This window comes from Lissotriton vulgaris, chromosome 7, assembly GCF_964263255.1.
Source record: "Lissotriton vulgaris chromosome 7, aLisVul1.2, whole genome shotgun sequence".
In the NCBI taxonomy this organism is placed as follows: Eukaryota; Metazoa; Chordata; class Amphibia; order Caudata; family Salamandridae; genus Lissotriton; species Lissotriton vulgaris.
In genome coordinates this window covers 606,631,256-606,655,180 of record NC_141695.1, presented here as the reverse complement: position 1 = coordinate 606,655,180, position 23,925 = coordinate 606,631,256, and the positions used below count along the sequence as shown (strand labels likewise).

The 23,925-nt window shown below is 46.4% G+C and overlaps 1 protein-coding gene across 2 annotated transcripts in view; it reads left to right on the top strand.

Annotated features, from left to right (window-relative positions):
- Positions 1-23,925, top strand: part of SAP30BP (SAP30 binding protein) — a 323,666-nt gene that overhangs the window by 99,432 nt on the left and 200,309 nt on the right. The window contains exons 2-3 of one of the 2 annotated variants that reach the window (XM_086930745.1): positions 7,627-7,781; positions 20,703-20,750. In XM_086930745.1, the coding sequence (XP_086786871.1) occupies positions 7,627-7,781; positions 20,703-20,750 (203 nt within the window). The remainder of the gene's footprint in view (positions 1-7,626; positions 7,782-20,702; positions 20,751-23,925) is intronic. The other variant, XM_086930746.1, reaches the window with a different exon arrangement.

Sequence of the window (23,925 nt, the reverse complement as noted above, 5' to 3'; positions counted from 1 at the left end):
CCGATGGTACCCCCCCGGACCTGAATGGTATTCCGCTGAGAGCGGTTCTCAAGGTCCTCAGCGTGAGCCTGCAGGTCAACCTGTTGATCCCTCAAACGGATCACCTCCTGCTGTAGTGTGGAAAATAGACTTTTTATCTAGACACTCGCTCAGCTATTTTGTACTCTGTATAAAAGTATATCTGTTATCTTGCCATTCACTCCACCATTTTGTGCTATGCCCTTCATGGCTGACCTTCTCTCTGTATCACGAACACTCTGGAGCTCCACTTTTGACCTGCCACATTTCTGCACGGATACTCACACCCTGTTCGTGCTTTGGCCTGCCACAAACTGACCAGCCCATGCTCAAACAGTCAGACAGGGAGTTTCCCTGATGTTTATCGTCCTCACCCTGCACACTATACCCTGCGGGGGTCAAAACAACTACCATTTGCGGACTTATATGTATAAACATGCTTTTCGCGTACACCTTGCAGGGCCCTCACCGCTACCACCTGTGCTTATCAGATTAACCTTTGTTTGAAATATAATCATGCCTTTTTCACCTATGCCATGCAAGCCAAACAGCCAACACCTGCTGATTGTATCATAACTGACCATTATTTGTCTATAGATTATGGGTGTTTGTTACTGGTCACCTAGCACGCACAGGGTGGGAATGAAGGCTATATAAGGTGCAGAACCAAAGCGCTCACCAGACTGCCTCCTCAGACAGCTATGGGTGTCTGTTGCTGATGCTCTCTCCATCTCATGAGATTGTAATAAATATCCTTTCTCTCCGTGCTCCAGAGTTGGTCTCAGTTTGTATTCCGGAGCCGTGGACTATAGGGTGATCCCTGCACCTTTTGGGTGGTCCCCCAAAATCCACAGTAGTTGCGTGACTTGCTCATCCTTGGCTCCTTCCTGGTCCTCGATTGCCGCCACCCTGTCGCCAAGAATGTGCACCTCCCTCCGCAGTTCACGCGCTCCTCCCTCTACTTTGCTTTTCAGGGTGTAAAAGTCGCGACGAAGAGTGTTGATAATGACTCAAGGAAGGATTTGGTGATGGGGGTATCTTCCTCATTGTGGCCTGCAGCAGCCTGAGGGCCCTTGGTGAGCATTTCCTTCAATGTATGTTCCTTCCTCCGCCTATGGTTGGATATGACCTCACCCCAGCTGAGAGATCACAGGGTGCCGGTCGATCTGTAGCTCTGTGCAAGCTAAGCACAATGTTATATTGCGGACTGTGGGGGAACGCACCCCAGAAAGGCCCAACAGCCGGCTGGCAAGGCGCTGCGAGCCCCCTAAGTGACGCCAACTAGGAGAATATGCCAAGGCCCTTCGCTCCACGCTCTATGCCCTCTGATGCAGGTCTAGGAGATATGCGTCGTCTCCAATGCGTAGCGGTCTACCTACATGGCGGCTCGGGGCCTTCTGGGTCTACATACACCTCTGCGTCGCGCTGCTTCCCCGACTCCTTCACCTACACCAGGCCGCCGCTTCGCACGTTCCTTCAGGCTTGTGATGCGCTGGCGCTCCTCGGGCCCAGCCCGCCTGCACCAGCTACAGTCAAGGCCCATGCGGGCCGCCCACAAGTCCAGGAAGCTGAGCACTTAGTCCCGCGCTTGGCGTCGACCTCCTCTTACTGCTTTCACGCTGAGACAGCAGCTCTCCACCAATTTGTGGCGCATCCCCCGCACGCCGCTCAGGAGGGAGTTCAGGGCAGGCCGCAGCACCAGGACGCCACCCGGTGCACCTTGTGGAGCGCTCCCAGCCGCCCACCACCGACCAGGCTAAATTATATTCTGCAAGCTTAGCTTTATACTTTGCTTTTTCATCTATGTCATACTGTTTGCATAGGTTGCGTTCTTGGCGACAACAAGATTACTTGAGTAGCTTGAGTCTTTCTGAGAACCAGGGGGACGTGTTTTTTCTTCCCAGATACATTTCTTTAATGGGGGCTAGAAAATCAACTGCTGCATCTAACCAGTCTGAATACTCTATTGCCGCCTGGCCTGCGATTTATCTTTTTTGCCCATGAGGACCACCAGCTCCATCACTCAATGGTTGGAACTGAATAGTACTGTGGGGGGTCTGTCCAATTTATGGGTACCTCAAATGAACGTTGTGCTATGAAAGGCCGTGCTGGGGCAGGTAGGTCAAACTCCACTGTCGATCAGGCGTGGACTACTGTATATTTATGTGGCATCAAGAGGGAAGTTGTCTGGGTCTTCCACTCTCCTTCCATTCAGGTCAGCAGGCCTCCAGCAGCAGTGAGTTCACAATAAGAGTGATATCCTGCCAAATCTTCAACGCCCTGCAATGTGCTCACTCTCTTCCTACGTGGGTGCAGGCTCGTAGTGGAACTCAGGCTGTTATTAGGGACAAGCCTAAGTAGTAAAAGCCCCATGGCATCTGATCCAACTGCTCATCATAACTGTGTATCCTGGGGAGAGCCGATGGCATGAGGCAGTTGCGGGACTGTGGCTCCTCCCAGGCATCCAGGGCAATGGGGTGATGACTCGCCGCAGGCCAGAGTTCACTGCTGTGGTTTAAAGGCAGCTGCATCGAGCCACCCACACCGTCTACCTCAATGGGATACCACGTCGAGCGGTTTGTGGAGAACCCGCTCAGCACAATCTGGGTTGGGCGACAACAGGATCTGGGCCCAGCTTGCGTTCTCAGAGCAATCGCAGGTCAGGCCCCGCCCACATCGTCGTGATAGCTGCTCCTACTACTAAGAGCGTGTTTCGGGGTTGGAGCGGCAGGCTGTCTGTGTGTCCAGTGTCATCCTCCCAGTTAGCGTGGTGTCGGACCGTCCATGGACAGGAGGATAATGTAAAATATTCGGATGGGCTCACAGAGTTCCTCGGATCCAGGCAAGTTCTGCCTCCCCCAACCATTGTCCCTCTTTGTGGGGATACTCACTTGTATTGGCCAACTACTGTGGAGTCACAGATAGCCCCCCAATCTACTATTGTGAGGCACTGGCACCTTAAGGCATTTGATACCAAGGGAGGTGAAGCAGCCTGGCAAACGGGTCCCTTGTCTGCCGTTTAGCGACGTGTCCAACGCCTCCAAAACCTAAAGGAAGTAATGTGTCCCCTCCCTCTCTGGGCTTCCTGCAGGCCTGTGCTGTCCATGGACAATCCACTACGTTGCAAGGAACTCTAAATTGGGTGAGCGAATGGAGTGCTGGAGGATGCATGAACTCCCCCTCACTTACAAAGGGCACCCTGTTTGCATTGGATGGGGGAAATCTTTCCCCACCCTTTCAGCACGTGACCCCGTCCTCACCACTCTGGTCCTGTGCACTGAATTGGTCCACCTCCTCTGGCTGTGGCTTGTCTCCATTTAGACCAACAGTCTCCACCGCCTGCAGATCATATTTGTGCCAGATTGTGCTGCTGGTGCCACCTCCCAGTACTTGATCTTCCGTCACTGCCGGTCCTGTTGCTTTTCTCCTCCTGGGACCCTCTCCAGCACAACTTAGGGACGCAGATCTATGCTAGTATGATTCTTCATAGCTAGAGCTCACACTCCCCACTTTGGAGCGCCATGAAATCGTCCAGACCCCATCGCAGTGATCCTGTTCAGTTTTCTTGTCCTGGATGAATGGTGAAATTTGCTGTGCCCACGTGATGTAACTTCATTTAATTTATCATTTTAATAGTGACTGTCTGCAAGTATAGGCCCTCTGCTGCAGCTCTTAAAACAAATGACTGTCATTTGAGAAGGACTAGAAAAGCGAGTGGTTACACAGCTGTCATATTCATAAGGTGATAGAATTACTGAGATTTGAAACAGTATGTATTAATAGTTGGTGTCCTTTACTCTCCCTATGCTTCTAAATTTAGCTCCCTTTTTCATAAGTAGGGCCTGGGCCAATAATCTGGCAATGTACTCGAAGCTATTAACACCAACTGAGCACTTTCCAAAGTGGTGCAAAAATGCACAGTAACTAAACGCACAGTGTCATGCAACCTTTGTATTTGGGCACTTGGCCACATCCTAGCCATCTAAATTATATAAAAAGCATTGGCAAAGCTTGTTGGTCTGGCGTCGACTCCCTGCCTTTTTATTTTGTTAAATCTTTTTTTTTTTTTATTTGCAAAACTTTTTTGTTGAGTAGGCTGCCGAGTCCTTGTCAATCTTTAAAAACAAAAAATTGTCAAAAAACAAATATTTTCGTTCTCAAAAAGCACACATTGCCATAGTTGTCCCGAGCACTTAAGAGAACTACTTTCTGGGTGATGTGCCCTTCTTAAAGAGCAGAAGGCTGGCCCAGTGAAGTTAGCAAGTAACTGAAGTGGACTGATGTTTTGTCCCTTACTGTATGCTGTAGTGGAAGGAAAATGTGACTTGCACAATATAAGACCAATGGATTAAGAGAGCTGGGTGAAAACTACTATATGTATGTATGTATGTCTACATTTAATAAAATCAAAAATTACTGGCTAAATCCAGGTATAACAATCCATAAAATCAGAGCAGCTTTAGCTTTAGCCCTAAAGCTGTTTCTGTCTTCAGACGGGCAAATAGTAATTTTATCCATTTCGGCAGTTCAGGCAGCTCATGTTGCCCATTGTTACGGGCGAATTAGTCTGAAGGCAGGTATCCAGGTCCTACATACTTCCTGATCTTTTTGGAGATGTCCTAAGCGAACAGTCCAACTCTGTGCATGTCTCTGGAATCACCTGTTATGATGGGGGTCTTTCACTCTCCTGCTTGCCAATGCATCCTGTTTCTAGAATATCCTGTCTGGGGAATTGGCAGCCCTATGCCCCTGGAGAGTATGGCCCTTTAGCTTTGTTCCTCAAAACTCTACAGGTTTCTCCTTGAATAGATTCACAGCATCTAATATAGTTGGCTATCGCCTTGATCACAACAAAACTTCTAAGCTGTGGCTGTATGCACCAGAACACATCGGACAGAATTCCCTTCACATATGCAGGCAACTCACATGTGCCATATGGTTTGGCGCCATAGCACCAAACAGCAGTTACCACTGACTGTGCCCGTGGTAAAGTCTTCCAGTTTCAGCCCTCTCGTGTCACATTTGTTTGCCATATCTCATCAAATAAGGCATGCCCGATTTGTGAATTAAACTGTGATGGAATCATGAGACCCATGAGCAGTCTCCTGGCTGCTGAAAGTGTTAGGAGCCCTTATCAGTGTCAGCATGTGTCCTGTAGCATAATGTGCTGCTGTGATTCACATACAACATTGGTGAGAACAAAATAAATTGCACTAGCAAGTGAATTCCATGTTTCTGTAGAGATGCAGGTATCACGTTTTTGGCTAATTAAAAGGAGATTCGTTTTTGTTATTTCACCAAGACCTCATTTTTAAAGCTTAAAGCATGCTATAGACATAGTTTTAAATGGAAACAAGCATTGGAAATGCAATAGGTCTCACATCATTAGAGTTAGTGCTTTTAGAATTGTTTGTTTTTTTTTTGTAAATCTTTAGCATTTTTGTTTCCTGTAGCCAATGCTAAAGAATTACAAATAAAAAAAGCCATAAACATTTTAAAAGCTCTAACTCAAATGCTGCGAGACCTATTGCACTGTCGGCTGGGGTTTTTTGATGGTGCTGTGCTGGGAGAGAGAGTGGGGAGGGGTTGGAGAAGAGAGGGGGCGTAGAGCAGGGGGCGGAGCTATTGTATTAGTGCTCAACCCGTACCTCTGGGTTTTTCAAAAGCATTGTGGGTGAGGGAGTTTAGATTCCATTTCTTTGCGGCGAAGAGATTTCACTTGTGTCATACAGTATCTGCCAAAGCCAGCCCATAAGTGAATGTCCTGATATTCAACCACATAAATTATTAAACAGACTTTTTGATCTTCAAGTACATTACAAGACAAACTTTTACCACAAATCTATCAAGTTTATAAACAGTACAATTATGACTTGCGTAATCCGCTATTGTGAATTCATCGGATCTAAATGTTTACTTCATTTAGTCGATTACCAGGTCTCAATAATGAAATATTCGTATAATTTTCTTCAAAAGCTTTACCCACAGAATTTCCTCGATGTCTACCCTTATTGGCCCATCAATACCGCATAAAATACCTCGACCATCTTCCCGACGCTGACTCTCAGCCCATCGTTTCGTTTGCGCTGGCAAAAATGGAACGTTTGGAGAATGAATTAGACATGCAGGGCACCCCCAAAGGTGTCTGTTGCGAGGCTAATGAACATGTCTGGAAATGCACAGGCAGAGGGGAGTGGCCGCGGCGGAGCGAGCTCGCTGGCTTTTGTCACAACCACTCTGCAGAGCAGGAGGGGCAATGTAGATGGAAATGGAGGAGGGCGTGAAGGTGGGGAGTTGGGGGGTTGGGAGGTGATGGTGTCGCCGTCCCCAGTCTTTTCTGGCTTGCAGAAGGCTACTACCTATGTGAAAGACCACACCAGTGGCAGATGGTGACTTCTTCTGGGGTGGGGCGACTTTGGAAGAGTTCACCTTGGAGATTTGCAAGTAACGCTCTAATCTGCGACTTACTTTGAAAAGTAAACGCTCTGGGGGTCCAAACCTGAGCGGCAAGGTTGTGCTGGGAGAGAGAGAGTGGGGAGGAGAGTAGGAGGAGGAGGGGGGAGGAGAGTAGGAGGAGGAGGGGGGAGGAGAGTAGGGGAGGCACGGCCTAGCGGCCGTGCAACCAAGAAGTGAAGAGACAAGACGGAGGGAAGGCAGAGAAGGGGAGGGGGGAGGAGAAATGCGACACGGCGGGCAGGGGAGGGGGCGGAGCGGGGAGAGGGTGTGAAAGTAGCAGGGGCCTGGAGTGCGGCTGAGGAAACTGAAGAAATGCGACACGGCAGGCAGGGGAGGGGGCGGAGCGGGGGTGTGGGAGGAGTGCGCCTGAGGGAAAATACATGCAAGGCAGGCGGCTGGGGGCATGTGCACGCGCTTTTAAGCTCAATGCGCATGCGCATTGAGCTTGAATTTCACGGGCACTGCAAGGAATCGCCACGATTCCTTGCAAGTTGGTTAAAGACTGTTTAAGCCCCCATAGTCTCGCAAGCTCGATGCAAATGCGCATCGACAGGCGAGACCTAAAAACAGCTGATTATCGACAACCACTATCCATTATCACTGGTGCGAACCCCAGCTGCTGAAAGAACAATTATCTGGTTTTGTCTAACCGTAACCATGTAAATGATGCTTTGACTTTCGGAGGAAGTCGGCTGTTCATGTGGACATTTTCACATCCTTAGAGCATGCGGACATCAATGAGCTTAATCATTATAGAAAGTTGCTCTGATCCAAAGACATATGATTGTTTGTTTCTCTAGGTTCATACTGCATTGATGGGTGTTATTAAGTGTAAAATAATTTTACTGCAGGAGGGTGTGATGCATTTCACTGAATGTTGCATTTATAACAAAACAGAGTTGTCGTGTAGGGAAGGGGTGTCTGTATGCAAACAAGAAAAATTTCATAAAACGGACATCTGTTGTGATGGGGGCAAGTGGTTAGCTGTTGTAGGGTTCTCCATTTCAATTGTAAGTTTTTTTTTCATTTTTATGGGAAACTGCTCCTCTCTAGATTTCAGATGTCTAATTTGCTCTTGCATATACATGTAAATAGTGTATTAAAATTGGAGCATTGCTTTTTTACAATATTTTAACTTTTTTCTTTTTTTAGTGCCCTTGGAAGAGAAGGGATTCTTGGTGTCCGAAGCATACATAGAAGAAAAGGTTGGGCTTGTGTCTGAGGCCTATGGTGAAGATGATATATCTAAACTAGAAGGAGATGAGGAGAGGGGCGATGATGAAGAGGATGAGGCCAGCAGGCAATCGGTAAATAAAAAATGTCATACGGACTGTGTTGGTTACCTGATGAGTTGTTGCCTGACTTTCTTCCTCAGCCACAAGACTTTGCCAAATACCCTCACTAAACACAAGATGTATGAATGGTTCTGCTTCAAGATTTCATTTCATGCGTGGCATTCCTGTCTCATGGCCCCATTGCTAGCTAAAGGGGTTGTGCTTATCCTGTGGCACTTAACTTTAGTAATCGCACCCTAAAACAAAATGTTTAGGAACGGTTTGATCTGAATCCTTTGATAATGGGTAAATGTTAGCCCACTTATTTGTGTGTTATATGACGGTATTAGTTTCAGTAGTTATCTGTGTGCCTTGATTTGGAACTTGCGGATCAAGGCTGTTGCTTTTTCAGCGTAACCTTGAAAATAGTATGAGAGTTTACAAGTCCATCTTAGTCTTTGTTCCATATGGCTTGTATGAATCTTCTGTTTGCAGGTGCCACTGTGAGCTAGCTGTGGCCTTGAGTTTCTCCATGAAAGTTGTTAATTCCTCATTTGTTTCCTAAGGTCCAGGACGCTTGTCATACTTTTACATTATGTTCCTAGCTATTGGATCTTGCATGATTATTGCTGGCCCAACACAATATACAATGCGGGTTAAAGACCGTATGGCTCACGATCACAGCAACATGTGGCCGTAGGTTGGTAGCTTGTCTTTTGGCCAACGTAAATGAAAAATAGTTGGATCCTACTTATTTGTAAAGTGTTTCTATATGTAGGTTATCAAATGCCTTGAACTCCAGTCATGCATGTAGGTTTTGGTATTTCTAAAGCGTGGTTTTGTGACTGGATATAGGTGCTTGTGCGGTTGATGATGAGAAATTGATCATATGATATCTAATTTTTCTTGAATTTTTCTTAGTGAAGGAGAGGTTGATAGCATTGCATCGGTCTGCTTATGGTGGGATAGTAGATTCTCAGATGGGGTTGGCTCCTTGATGGTCTTAATGAGGGCTTTGCATCTGTTGATAAGGCTTAGAGGTGCAAGCTCCTGAGTGTGTAGTAGTTGACATCTGTTGAGGCTGGAAGTGTCTGGGTAGGTTCACTGGTACTTCTTGGAGTTATACATGATGTCCTTAGTAGCAGAAGGTAACCTTCTACTTTTTCTGCTGTCTTTCATGTGGGGAAATGGCATGTGTTTGTGTAATGGAGTAGGGGACAACAAAGTAGTGGGAGTGATGGCTGAAGGTAGAGGTGATAAGGGCTCATATTTCCTCTTTTAAGTCCTTTGTCAGTTCCGGGTGGTCTGTAGATGAGATGAAAGGCTATTTTTATAGGACAGTAGAGAGTTAAAAAGGAAGACTAGGAGCTCAAATGACTTTAGTGTGAAGATGATGCCGGGCTACAGTGACTTGGGTACGATGAGTTCCCTTCCAGTTGTGTATGTGCAGTCTATGTATTGGATGCAGTATCCAGAGTGGTCGATGACATCAAAAATGTTTGCTAATGAGTGTGAACCAGGTCTCCATGATGAAAAGAACATTTAGATTGTGGTTTGATATGATGGAATGGGTGTGACTTACTGCTGGTTGTGCGGTGATGATCATGTGTTGAAGGTGTGATGTGGATGGTGTGTGTATTCTAGTGTGTGGAATGTCCATATGGTTTTTGCTTTTAGATGTCTGAGTATGGAAGAGTATAATTACAGGGTACTTAGTGGGAATGGTGTGTGTTTCAGTATTTGAGGGATGTTTGATGATAGGTGGCTTACCTTGGCAGCTGGGGTTGTGGCAAACCTTAAAAATCTAGTGTAATGTCGGTCCCTGCCTTACAGAGGCACGCAGCTTTCGAGAAGTGTAGGGGCAAGCGCTCTACTGTGAAAGATTGGATGATGAGAATGCATGAGTTCCTATTTTGATTGCCCAGGGAAAGAACAACGACTCCCATTAGCGCCGTGCCACTCTGCACAGAATAGTACATTTGAAAGCTGTAAAGTGTCTCATTAAAAGGGTGCCATTTAGCAATAAACTACCATAGATATCTGTAGCTCTTGAATAAAGATTACTGTTAATACTGAAGACATACGCAACAAGCTCATTCTCATACCAGGAAGGGAAAAGGAGACAAGCAAGAATTCCAAGCGAAGAATTCAGAAGAAGATTCAATTGCCAGAAGCAAAAATCTGTGACAAAAGTAGTAGCAAGTTGTTAGAAACGGGACCCTGGCTGGCCAAGACTCGCGTCGAGGTCAGTCAGGGATCACCATTCCCAAGGTCAGGGCAGGGGAGTCACACACCAAGGTAACCCCCACTCGCCCTCTAGGTAACGTGGCGCGAGCAGTCAAGGCTAAACTTGGAGGCGATGTAAGTTAAGTATTTGCGCACGCACCCCAGCAACAACAACCAAAGGCCCACCACAAAGGAAAACTCCACACAAGGTTATATAAAAATAGCCTTTGTATTATAATAAATATACATCAGATAAAACACACATCTTGTTACACTGTGCCAACAGGCACGGGCGGAATTTACAAGGGATATTTGTACAGGACAGGGCCACTTGGACCACTGTCAAGGGTATCAGCACTTTTAGAAGCAATACTTTCAGAAATAGCACTTTAGAAAGTAAAATCAGTGTAGCACACAATATAAACATAGAGCACACAACCAGTAATCACTGGTAACAGGACCTCACTAGCACCACCTGTACTAGGGAGAAAACAACCACCTACACATCACAATACCTGTAGGGGTGTAAAAACCAAACACATGATGCATTAACATTCAGAGGTGTAGCAATAACATTGCGCAAAACTTAAATCAGTCATCACCTGTGACAGTCCCTGTGTCCCAATGTCAGGGCCTAAACGTAGCAGTTGCCCACAAAGTGCTGGGCAACTGGTGCAGGGAAAGTTAGGGCAAAGTTGGAGCCTCTCTGGGCTCAAGAACCACCATTGTGGCACTGCGGAGCCTCACTGGACTCTCAAAGCGAATGACCCTCTCAGAGCCTCTCAGGGCTCAACAAGCAATCTGCCACCTCGAGCCTCTCAGGGCTCAAAACCAAAAAGGTGCAGCCTCACTGGGCTGTGGGGCTGCCTCACGGGGGACCTAGAGCCAAGGGTCACCCGGGGGGGGGGCCACGAGCCTCTCGGGGCTCGGTAGCAACTGCGGGGTCTGGGAGTCCCTCACGGGGGACTCAGGACACAAGAAAATGCCCCCAGAGCCTCTCGGGCTCACAGAACACAGAACGGGCTCCTCTCAGTGGAGCGGCCCTCCCTCAATGGGGCCGCTCGCAGGACACACCGAACCCGCCCTCGCACTCACCGGCTGATCAGCTGGGCCGCGGGCGGGGCTCCTCTCCTCTCGTCCCGGGGCTCCAGGCACGACGCGGCAGGCTCTGCTCCTCGAGAGCTCCTGCTCCTCGGGGCTCTCTGGACACTTCTCCCTGGGCTCTCCCTCACTTTGGGAGCCTGGGGAGGAAACGGGAAGACGCCGGCTTCTCTCTTCACCGGAGCGCGGGGTGGCCTCCCGTCCGCTTCCGGTTGCCTCTCTGTCTTGCCCCTGGCCTGCCTGACTTCCGGGTCGCGGCAGTGGGGCGGGACTTCCGATCGGCCTCTCCGGGGCCGCGCTGTGATTGGTCGGCCGCCTCACCACTTCCGAGTCGCCGCGGGCAGCGCGGCGGCTCGCTTTTAGGCAGGCAGGCGGGCTCCCATCCGAGAAGTGGCTTCCTCGTGGCAATAAATCACGGACCTGGGCACAATGAAAGCGGCAATGAGCGGGGTGGCACCCGCGCCGCCAACTCGCCACACGGGGCAGTCAGATGCCGGGTGGGCACCGGCTGTGCACACCCAGCGCTAGCAGCGCTAGTAACGAAGGGCAGGCGCTCCCAAGCGCCTCCAGGACAGAATACAGCGCTCACAGCGCTATGGCCAAAATCCAGCGCTTTCAAGCGCTAGGCAGGCGATTTCAACGCTCCCAGCGCTGAAGGGCAGAGAGCAGCGCTCTCAGGCTGTAGGCAAGGAATCCTCAGTGCTCCCCAGCACTGGAGGACAGGACAAGGCTCCAGCAGGGGCTGGAGGCAGGCAGGGGGGCAAGGCTGGGCCAGAGCCAGCACACTGGGTCTCCAGGCAGGGAGACACCCCAAGTGGCGGTCCTCCTGGCCCCAGCAGCAGCAATAGCCCCCTCCGGCAGGATCCAAAAGCAGAACATTTTCTAAGGGGACACAGCCCCTTCTTATACTAACAAATCCTTTGTTTCAGGGTGCAGGGTGGGGGGAAAACCAGTCGCAGCTGGTTCTGGAGCACTCTTGATGGCCCAACCACCCATTTCTTTCACTGGGGAGGCTAGGGTCGTTAGACACACCACAGGGGGGCGGAGCCAGCATTGTTTGGGGAAAACCCAGCCCATCCAGGACACAGGTACACTCCTCCCACACATCACTCATGCTAATCTCCCACTCACCACCGGGCAGACCCATCCAGACTTCCTGGAGCCTGGCATGCCAGCTAGCTCCAGCCAATCACGCTCCAGCACCCTCACTGCACACATCTCAATGTCCAGAAGTAGCACTTCCCTTCTAGACACATACATGCCGCAGACACCATCTTGCAGCATTCACTCTCACGAGTTTACACATACTAAACTCGAGCCTACACTCCCCACGCATCAGGAACTACCAGGGACACACACATTCCCCATGCATTCCTATGGGAGGGCAGGCCAGCCATACTACACGCACGCACTTTCACTCTGGGACTCAGGGGAAAGTGCGCAGAGACCCAAAAATCACTGACACAGGGTCACACATAAGGCAAAAAGTCTAGGGGTGAACCTGCCCTAAGGGCCAAGTCCAACACAAGTGGGCTAGGAATGTAACGAAAAGTGGCAAAAAGATACGTTGTGATATAGCTTCTTCGAATGTCCTCTCACTTGTATGTGATTTAATCAGGAACTGACATCATAGGAAAAGGCGGTACTGGCTTGGAAATCTTGAATATTTTTTTTTTTTTTGACAGGCCACCATTTTGAGGAGCGCTGGTTAAAAGCGTTGTCCATGCCCCTGCCAGAAAGTCATGCCATGTATTTGATGAATAAAGAAAAAACCCTAGTTTGACAGCCTTCCTTCTGGCCTGGATTCCAGAGTCCTGCTGCCTCCCTGTATGTCTGGCACTCCAGTAAGCTCTTAAGTGCACACATGTGGGTGACCTTGAGCACAGAAATACCACAGCATTGTGGGCAGTATGGGCGCTCAGCAATGCGCTGAGTGCATCATCTGAGAACATTTAGGCTGGCAGTAAAAGAAGTATTACTTCTCTTCTACAGGGTGCTTTGGTGAGTTCTTGATACAGTTGTATTTAGCTCTGGGTTTTTGTACATGTGTAAAGAAGCAAACCTAATTGAATGTATGCAGCCCATCACCACAGTTTACTGAGGGTGTAGTTATTTTTTGGCTCTCTCTTAAGATCTTTTTTAATTTCCATTCCAATGTTTTTCTCCCCTTCCTGTAGAAATCTTTCAAACTGTTAGCCATCCTCCTCATTTCGTGCAACACCCATTCCAGAGGAAAACGTTGAGCGTTAGCATTTTATTGAAATGTAACTACAGTGCTAATAAGCATGTAGCATACATTGTGTGTGCTAAAAGCATGTACTGGAGGGTATATGCTTGCAGCAAAAGTTCCAAAAGTACTATACACATTGTTTCCAATGGCATGAGTCTATTTGACCACTGCTTTAGACCAGCATTCATGCCACCTCCCTCTTGAAGCAATGTTTTTTTTTTGTGTAGCTCAAAGTGATAATTTTTAGTTTAGTGGTCTGTCAATTAGCAAACTTGTGTAGAGTTCATACTTAATCCAGGCCAAAAAAATGCATTCCTTTTTCTGGGGTGAAACTTGTATCTCCTGGCAAATAGACATTTAGGAAGTCTGCCAAAATGTAAGAAGTTATAATTGATGACCTATCCCGTTTCCTTTGGTTGCACGAATTCATATTTCTTTAGTGGATTAGGTGCCTGTTCCTTTGATACAGAGAAGGAAATTCCCCAGTGTTAGACAGATACAAACATAGAGGCCTTCAGAACACCATGCAACTCCAGTGGTCTAGCAGCGAAATTCCACCTTTTCCATCCCTTTCCGACTCACATTATTATAAAATTTGTATATAGGAGGTGACATTTCATACTACACTAATATTGGGAATCGGTGCTCATGACTTCTTAACCTAAAAAAAGCTGCACTGATCTACAGGGACCTGCCCTGCAGCTGACATATGCAAAAACAACAGTTGATGGACAGAATGCAGAGCAATGTCATACATTCACCCCAGTACAGAGATCTGGGCCTAAATCCATCGTTTTTTTGCACTCCACACCACCCCAGTTCAGACATGGCCATATGCAAATCAGCCTTGACCCTGTGCCTCATGGGAATAGTCCAGCTCGAACTGCCAAGCCATATCTTCCCTGGACCAGAATCAAGCATCCTAGGACCGGTTTCTGGCTATCAGCCGTCATCAGCCAGGAAAGCTTGGCTCCAGTGGTGTGGAGAGCATGGGACACGGGACACCCCCTTTTGTACCGCTTTGTTCGCCATAAGTTGGCAGGGTATGCTCAGACGAGAGTCCCTTACTCACTTTGCCACTGGATTCAAGCAAGCCTGGCTAAAGACTGCTGTAATGCCAGAAACCGGTCCTAGGAAGCTTGTTTCCAGTCCAGGGATGGCATGGTCCTGGCAGTTCGGGCTGGACTGTTCCCATGAAGCACAGGGTCAGACTGATTTGCATATGGTCATGTCTGAACTGGGGTGGCAGAGTGGGCTAAAGAACGGTGATGGATTAAACCCAGATCTGTTGACTGGGTGTCAGTGTTTGATTGGTTCAGATGCTCCGTCCATCACCACCCCCTTTTGTACCGCTGCAGCTGACATAAGCATTCTCCCTACAAATCTTGCACTTTCTCCGACCTGCCATTCCATATGATACTATTGTGTGTCGCCCAACATCATTACTTTTTCACACAATCACTTATTGTGAGCTGGAAAATAGTTCACAGAGTAGGTTCCTGCCCACTTGTGAAGGTTCTGCCTGGGTGTAGGCCATTAGATGGTTTTCATCCTCTATGGCACATGAACATGGTTGGATATATTTGTGTTTGAAGAGAGGGTATAAATGGTTGCTCAGGTAGTACCAGGTTTCAGAGCACTGCCCCTAGTCTATGGACTTATCCCTATAAACGACACCCTCCTCTCATTGGAATCTTGTGGTGAATTTTTTGTTGAAGGTCTGGGTGCCCCGTGGAGAGAGAGAGTTCATGGCTGGACAGTGGTTGGCACATAATCGGATAAGAGGGCAGTTGGTGGTGCCCCCTCTCCCCCTCCTCCGCCACACGCAGACACGCACACACTTTTCTTTTTTATTGAGCATTCGTTGTAAGTCTTAGGTGATAGTCAAACTGATTTGCATCTTTTAAAAGAGGGTGTAAAATATATTCAGATGAAGGAGGGTTTTGTTGGGAGTGGTGGGCAGTTCTCACCGCTGCTTTAGACCTGACAGCAAGCAACAGGGTGCTAAATGCTACACTGTGAGTGCACTGCAGCAGACAGTACTCAGTTGCTGGACAGTATGTCACTCAGTATTTACGTATTTTGCATGTCTGAGAAAGGTGAGAATGACATAGATGTGGCTTTCTACCTTTTCTGCTCCCTGCCCAAGCCACACACTGCAGACAGTCGCTACTTTGCTACTCTGGTCTGAAGAAGTGCTGCCATACATGGGTAATTACAATTTGGCATAATTGCATTATTCTGAAAGGAGATATTAGGCTCCTATCTTAAGGCCTGACCTGGTTTGGCCTGGGAGCAATGGTTTGTTTTGTGTGGTCTTTTGGTATCTTTCTTCGCTTTCCTGAGGTTTCTTTTGTGGACTTGATGCAAACTAATTGAGGCATTTTAGCTGTGTTTGGTCACTAAATTTAGAGCACTCCAGATGAATTATAATAAAATAGTTAAAGTACTCCCACATTTACTGCTTACCTGTGGTCGGTATGAAGCTGTTGATCTTACAGTGTACTAGTTTGGAGTGAGAACTGCTAATCTAGTATTGCTGTTAGTGCAGTATGGTTTAGAGTGAGGTTAGGCTGCTTCATCTAGCTAGTGCAGCATGGTAATTTCTGTCACTCTGAGTGGATAGAGATGGGTTACCACTTTGAGTGTATGCCTTCCTCAAATTGATTAGCTCTATATAAAGTGAATATTATTTTACAAGGTACTTGTACTGTGGCATTATCTGCTTATCAATAAAATCATTCAGAGCCACACGCATATTTACGTAATGCTAATATTGTAACAGTATTTGACCCACATTTGTGATTTAAAATGATGCTGTTCCATAAGTAGTAGAATGGAGCCAGAGTAACAAATGAAGCCAATATTGTAGCAGTGCCATACAATGCTACAGTATTGAGTATGGCACGCTATGAAGGTGCTGTTGTAGATTTTCTACAGACAACTTCATGTTTCCTTCTGTCCTGGAATTAGCTGCTCCTTGTTGTTTTCTAGGGCTTTTCCTCCAGTAATAATCAGCTGTTTAGGCAGTTTTGTTCAGTGGATCAGTGCCATTAAAGGTGTCAAATATATCATGCCTAAATTGCCAAGCTCTTAAGCGTAAAGGATTCTACTATTGCAAATAGTTTGCAAGATCAAATTCCCATGTGGTCTTTCTACACTGGACTGGGACAAACGACAACAAAAGTTCAGACCCGTTTGAATCAACTTGACATTATCCCGCTGTATTTCTCCCCGCAGAGAATCACAACGCGGTCGTTACAATGACTGCATTGTGATTCCGCATACCATTACTCCACGAGTCGGAACGGCAATTTGTGGAGGGGGGCGCTGGATGTTGGAATAGTATAATTTACTATTCCAACTCCAGTCTGTGCGGACAGTAGGGAAGGTGTTGGATTTTAAATCCAAACAACCAAAGACAATTGGCAGTACTGTTTTTTATTTTACACTTAGTCCTGTATGCAAATGTGTGGATCAGCCAACAAAACCATTTTAAGCTTATTAATTACTCTTATTTCAATTGATTTGAGAACGAATTGTTTAACACATGAGAAAAATTCACTAATACATCATTATATATCTATACACCATACATATGTACAATTTACATGAAATAGCCTAAATGTACACGCCTGACAACATTCATATGAACGACTTTACAAAGAAAAAGAAAAGAAATTCTAACACCTTTCATTCACACACATACTCATCATACCAAACAATATTGTACTAAATGAAAACACAAAATCTCCTTATATATACATTTCTTTTTTTGTTTTTTTTCTATTTGACAAATTTGCTTATTTGTAATAACATCAATTAGTTGTTTCAGAGCCAGTTGTTATAGGCAATCTGTTTGGCAATGCATGGTCTATGCGTTTCGAACCCTATTACTTCAGGTTCTCATCAGGACCAAACTCGCTGAAAAAACCAATGAAAGGATAACGTCACTAATTTATTACTGATTCAAACTTCTATCTCTCTAAGCAGCCACCTTTAGCTAAACCTCCTTACCTTGCTTCCAAGCAAGCCTTGAATCTAGTATTTTTTCTGTTGCCCAGACCAATCTCTGCATAATCCACATGTAAAAAATGAGAATAATAAATAAATCAAAAAATCGTCCTCTACATATCTATTTGTAGTGTTCTTGTTTGCGCTATCCGACTTATATTCAAAAAGGTGTATTACAGCTCTGCACAGGTAGCGTTGTCCAATGTATTCCTGCCACAGCCTAGTGAAAGCTGATGTCCTAATAAACGAACGAAGGAGCGTCTTAGTTGCCTTTCTGCCTTTGTTTGATTTATGGCATGGCAGCGTGTTGAGAATACGTTAATTCTTACCTCCCACTTGATCGCAGTTCACATGGGCGGGGGGCCAGGCTTCGCGTTGTGAGATAGCGAGAAGCTGAAAGAGAATGCAGGGGGTCATGAGACACCTAATGGATCATTCTGTTAGTTGCCAGATCCCTAGCGTGGTTCAGGTAGCAACCTGACTTACCCTATTGTGCAGATTCTCAAATGTCAATCTCCCGTCTCAGCGTTACGGAAAGCGTCCAAGTAGTTCCGGGTCGCTTCCTGTTTACTTAAGGCAATGAAAACTTGTAGCGAGTCTAGGAAGTGTAGTCCAAGTTTATGGGTGTCCGCTGGCTGGGAATGATCCATTAGGCGTCTCATTAACCCCCACATTCTCTTTCAGCTCCTCGCGGATTCACAACGCGAAGCCTGGGGCCCATGTGAACTGCGATCAAGTGGGAGGTAAGAATTAACATATTCTCAACACGCTGCCATGCCATAAATCAAACATAAAGGCAACTAAGACGCTCCTCGTTTTTTAGGATATCAGCTTTCACTAGGCTGTGGCAGGAATACATTGGAGAACGCTACCTGTGCAGAGCTGTAATACACCTTTTTGAATATAAGTCGGATAGCGCAAACAAGAGCACTAAAAGTAGATATAGAGGACGATTTTTTGATTTATTTATTATTCTCATTTTTTACATGTGGATTATGCAGAGATTGGTCTGGGCAACAACAGAAAAAATACTAGTTTCAAGGCTTGCTTGGAAGCAAGGTAAGGAGGTTTAGCTAAAGGTGGCTGCTTAGAGAGATAGAAGTTTGAATCAGTAATAAATTAGTGACGTTATCCTTTCATTGGTTTTTTTAGTGAGTTTGGTCCTGATGAGAACCTGGAGTAATAGGGTTCGAAACGCGTAGACCATGGCTTTCCAAACAGATTGCCTATAACAACTGGCTCTGAAACAACTAATTGATGTTGTTGTAAATAAGCAAATTCGTCAAATAGAAAAAACAAAAAAGAAATGTGTATATATAAGGAGATTTTGTGTTTTCATTTAGTAGTGTGGCTCACTGGTTAGAGGCGGCAGACCCGAGAGCAGAGGACGGCCCGGGACCAGGGTTCGATTCCCGGCGCGGCAGGTTTCTGGACCAGGGTCAGCGGACTCGATAATTCTCTCGCCTCGGTGCCCACTCTGATCAGCGATCACACTCAGCAACTCTGGGCATTAGCTTGCCTCATCTTCACTAACGGCCCCACCAGACCGCCGGGGATGCCTGGTCTCACCCTGGAGATACCCATTAAGGGACCATCTCTCAGGGAAGCCAGGAAGGGTTTCGCAGCGGTCGAAGCGCCTTGGGACCCTACGGGTAAGTAGTGCGCTATATAAATGCCAATACATTACATTACATTACATTTAGTGCAATATTGTTTGGTATGAGGAGTGTGTGTGAATGAAAGGTGTTTGAATTTCTTTTCTTTTTCTTTGTAAAGTCGTTCATATGAATGTTAGGCGTGTAAATTTAGGCTATTTCATGTAAATTGTACATATGTATGGTGTATAGAGATATAATGATGTATTAGTGAATTTTTCTCATGTGTTAAACAATTAGTTCTCAAATCAATTGAAATAAAAGCAATTAATAAACTTGAAATGGTTTGATGGTTGATCCACACATTTGCATACAGGAATAAGTGTAAAATAAAAAGCAGTACTGACAATTGTCTTTGGTTGTTTAGAGTTTTGTGCTCCGCCTTACTGCTCAGAGCCACAACCCTCCATTGTTAAACAGGATTTTAAATCCAACACCTTCTTCCCCTCCGCAAGTCGTTGTTCCGACTTGCGGAGTAATGGTATGCGGAATCACAAAATGGTTGTTGTAACGACCGTGTTGTGATTCCCTGCGGGGAGAAAGATTTGTGGTAAAAGTGGTTTACCTCTGTGTCCTTGCCCCTTATGTGAATGTTAGGCATGCTGGGAATTTCCTACACTTTGGTTTGGTCCTGCTGCTTGCATATAGAGTATCCAAGTCTGATTTCGTCCCCTGAAATCATGCTTGGTTGTTTTAGTTACCCCCTGTGCACTGAATGCTAGGCATCCGTATGATAATTTGGTATCTTCATCATTCCCAAGTATTTTCTTATGATGTTCCTTTAGTGATAATGTTTTGTTCATGACCTGGTCATTGTAACACAAATGTCGGGAGCTCCATTTTAGACAATGGAGTGCTCCATGCTTCTACGGGACGGTAAAGGCCCACAAAGCAACATTCCAATGTTTTACAAAGGCCTCTCGGAGCTCGAGGGGATTTAAATCCCCTCGAGCTTCGAGAGGCCTTTGTTTTATTTGTTAGAACATTCTACCCTCTAGTGGCAGAATGGTCTAATAGACCTTCGTAGCAGGGCTATACTGGCTATTAAAGTTCCGGTCCCTTGTTAAAGTCCCTCGCCTTCGGCTCGGGGCTTTAACGTGGGAGCGGACCTTTAATAGCCGGTATAGCTCGCTACGGCGGGGTATAAGGTTATATTAGAACATTGGAATGTGAAAAACTCCATTGAATACCGTGGAGTGCTCTGTGCTTCTACGGGCCGGTAAAGGCCCGCCGAGCAAAATTCCAATGTTGCTTTTGTTCACAGCTATTGCTGTGACCAAAGGCCTCTCGGAGTTCTAGGGGATTTAAACCCCCTCGGGCTCCGAGATGCCTTTCTTTTATTTGTTAGAACATTCTACCCTCTAGTGGCAGAATGTTCTAATAGCCTTATAGCCCTTCGTAGCTGGGCTATACCAGCTATTAAAGTCCCTCTCCCTTGTTAAACGCTGGAGCGGGTCTTTAATAGCCGGTATAGCCCGCTATGGTGGCCTATAAGGATATAATAGTGTGGAAATAGACTTTTTTTTTTAACCATGACTTAAGAAGTCTTCCAACTCTCCGCTTTCCCGAAACTAGGTTCTGCAATTTATGAATAGGTGCACTCCAATGCCAGCATGGCCAGAGGGCGACCCAGATTCAGTTACCAAACCAAAGCCCCTTGCTGTGCATGTGCAAACTGCCAGAGCCTGCACTCTCAAGGGCTTAATCTTCTACATTCTTGTCTTGTAGGAAGAGGAAGATTCTGTGACTGAGAAACCTGAGGCTGGTGATCTGAAGGTACTTGGGATAGTGCCCTGACAATGCTCTTTTTAAATGTGTCTGGGAACCTTAAAAGCATGGTTAGTTTTGTGTTTGTGTGTCACAGCACTCCCAGCCCGCATAAACACCATAGATTACTGTGAATCTAATAGAAGAGGGCACAAAGTAATAGTAGGGTCCTGAACCCCATGAAAGTTGTCAGAGTGGGGAAAATTTTCAACCAGCATGGTTATGAATTGTGGTGGTGACTGCATGGAGTGTCTCGTTCTTCTTAGCAATAGCCATAGTCTCAGTTACTCATGCCCTTTTTGAAGTGCAAGTGACCACTAGATTTTACAGTGACAGTAATATCATTGTAAATTTCATAACTGTTGTTTTCTAGGTCAGCGCCAACTAGAAGCTGGGTTGAAAAGTTATTGTTGCTATCCACTGGGGAGTTATAATTCTGAGACTCCGACTTCTGCTCAGGCCTCTGATAAAGTTTGTAAATTTCTAACCTGCTCCGTTTTAGTCTACCTTTATTTGTTTCTCATTTTGCCATCCAACGTTCTCCTTGAAAGTATGTACAAGTTACATACCACCAAAGCCATGTAGTTGGCTATGAATTGCTTTTTCTTTAGTCACACCAAACTAGGTATGGTTGGTTGATAGCTTTATTTCGATATGCAAATATCATAAAAGCATTACAAAAATATATAAAACAGCACATCGTAAAAGACTGTACAGTTTAAGAACAGGACAGATAAAAACTTTCAGTTTGAACACAAATAAGTTAATTAAAAATGGATTAAATTGATATAGACAGTCTTTTTAAGCGGTTCAACCATGCCCATTTTAAAAATTTAGACACAGCACAAACTATGGGGGAGGATGTGTCAGTTAATAAAATCCGTAAGGCCACCATATACTGGCGAGTTCCCAATTACTAGGTATGATAACATATATTTCTAATTTCTCACACCAGTAGTTTGTGTTTGGCATAATCTTGTGGACAGTCAGGCACGAAAGCCATGGAGTTGGCTAAGTGGTGCCAGCTTAGTAGCACATCTATAGTAATCTCACTCTTTTCGATATCCACCATTAAGAACATCTAATCTTAATAAACTACAGACAGCAATATTATAACCAAGCCATACATTCATCTAATGATGCTGCCTAACTGAACAGCCACTTTAAATGAAGAGGTGAACAGGTATGTACTCTAGGAAAAGGTCATTTGTCACACACATCCCAGGAAGTGGGATGTGGCCAAGCCACTAACCAAGATGCCCACATAATCCAGTCTCTCTGACCTTACAGTATTAATGTTTGTCATTTTTCCATCTTTAAACATACATCACAGCATTTTACCTGCCTCAAAGCCCAACTTTGACACAGGCCAGCACTGAGTGGAGGCCACATCTTAGTTCTGGGAGTTCTTAGCTACTCCTGACAGAGGACTAGCAGACCTGCTGTGGTGCTGATGCACCTGTAAATTGCAGTCAGCAGATGAATTTCCTGAGACTACTCTGCTAGCACTAACCCAGCATTCGCTGTTTGGTACTGGTGATGTCTTCTGAATCAGCCTGCAGATCTTATTACCAACGATTCCAAGCTGGAACATTTGCAGCCCCCTAACATCAAGCGTGCTTGTGCCCCACCCTGAAGTGAATAACTGACACAGAGGAGAGCGAGTCTACTGCTTCGAGCGGATCTGGCCGTGCGCCCCATGGATCAAGGGTGGGTGAGGACCTTAGTCCCCGAGTTCTGCTCGCCCATAGAATGAAGGAAAATTCTTAAACCCACAACTGCCCATAGGCGTCTTGGCGCTAGTGAGACGGAGAAAAATTGGACTGCAATAAACTGAAATGGGACTGAGGCTTATTGGGATATTACTTGAAGCTGGGAATTTGTAAACTTCCATGTTTTGAGGGATTTCCGAAAAGTGTCTGTTTTGGGGTTTTGAGTGCAGAAATAACCTATTTCGCAGTTTTACGGTGGAGATAGCCCACCCCCCCACCCCTCCCTTACCCGGGTTGCTTTTTTAGGTCTCGACTATTCTATCCCGCAGGGATTAATAGGCGAGTGTATAGTAGTTGAAACAAACTCTTTGACCAAGCGGATTCCAAGCGGATTACATGCAGTTCATGTGACGGCGCTCGCTTGGCCTCATTCACACCCCACATGCTCGTTCCCTCCCACTCACTCGCTCCCCCGCCCCCCGCCTAAGCGCCCGCCCCCATCCGACTTGTATTACAATGCGTTTCGCTCTGGGCAAGCTGCAGCAATCAGCGGATTCTGACAGGAGCCCATCTTTCTTGTTCCCCCGTATATACATGCAGCATTTCTGTTGCTCCCAGGTGAGATTTATAGAATAGCCCGTGGCTAGGTGCTACCAGAATACTTTAGGAAGTGACAAAACCTGCCCCCCCACCCCTATCCGCCTCGCACACCACCATGCTCCTTCCCTCACACTCGCTCGCTACCTCCCGCTCCCCCCAGTCTGTGCCTCGCATCATCGCATCAGGCCCCATTCATTGCAGTCAAGACGTGATAACATAACCTAGACATCTATGACTCATGGGATGTACTTCTCCGTTAACTTAGCTGTAATTTCCAATACTTGACAGGGGGCAGCGATGAAAGGGTAGTGATACGTTTCAGGGTGTAGAGTTCTTTGTCACATATCAAATGGTGCATCTTATTTGCTAATTTAGCTTGGTAAGTTAATGTGAGGATTCTTTAGTTCGTAGCCACAGATAACTGAACTATTTTTACATTCCAACTGAGTCAGATGTCTTTGGCCCTGAGCATCACTGTCCGTATCAGACATAGGTGCACATAACTCTCCCCGATACGCGTTCCATATCCCCTATATTTTAGTCCATTTGTTCGGACAACTTACTCTTAAAGATTACCACGCCACAGCACCCCTCAGCGCCACAGCACCCCTCGGCGCCACAGCACCCCTCAGCGCCACAGCACCCCTCAGCACCACAGCACCCCTCAGCGCCACAGCACCCCTCAACGCCACAGCATCCCTCAGCGCCACAGAAGGCCACAGCATCCCTCAGCACCACTGAAGGCCACAGCATCCCTCAGCACCACTGAAGGCCACAGCATCCCTCAGCACCACTGAAGGCCACAGCATCCCTCAGCACCACTGAAGGCCACAGCATCCCTCAGCACCACTGAAGGCCACAGCATCCCTCAG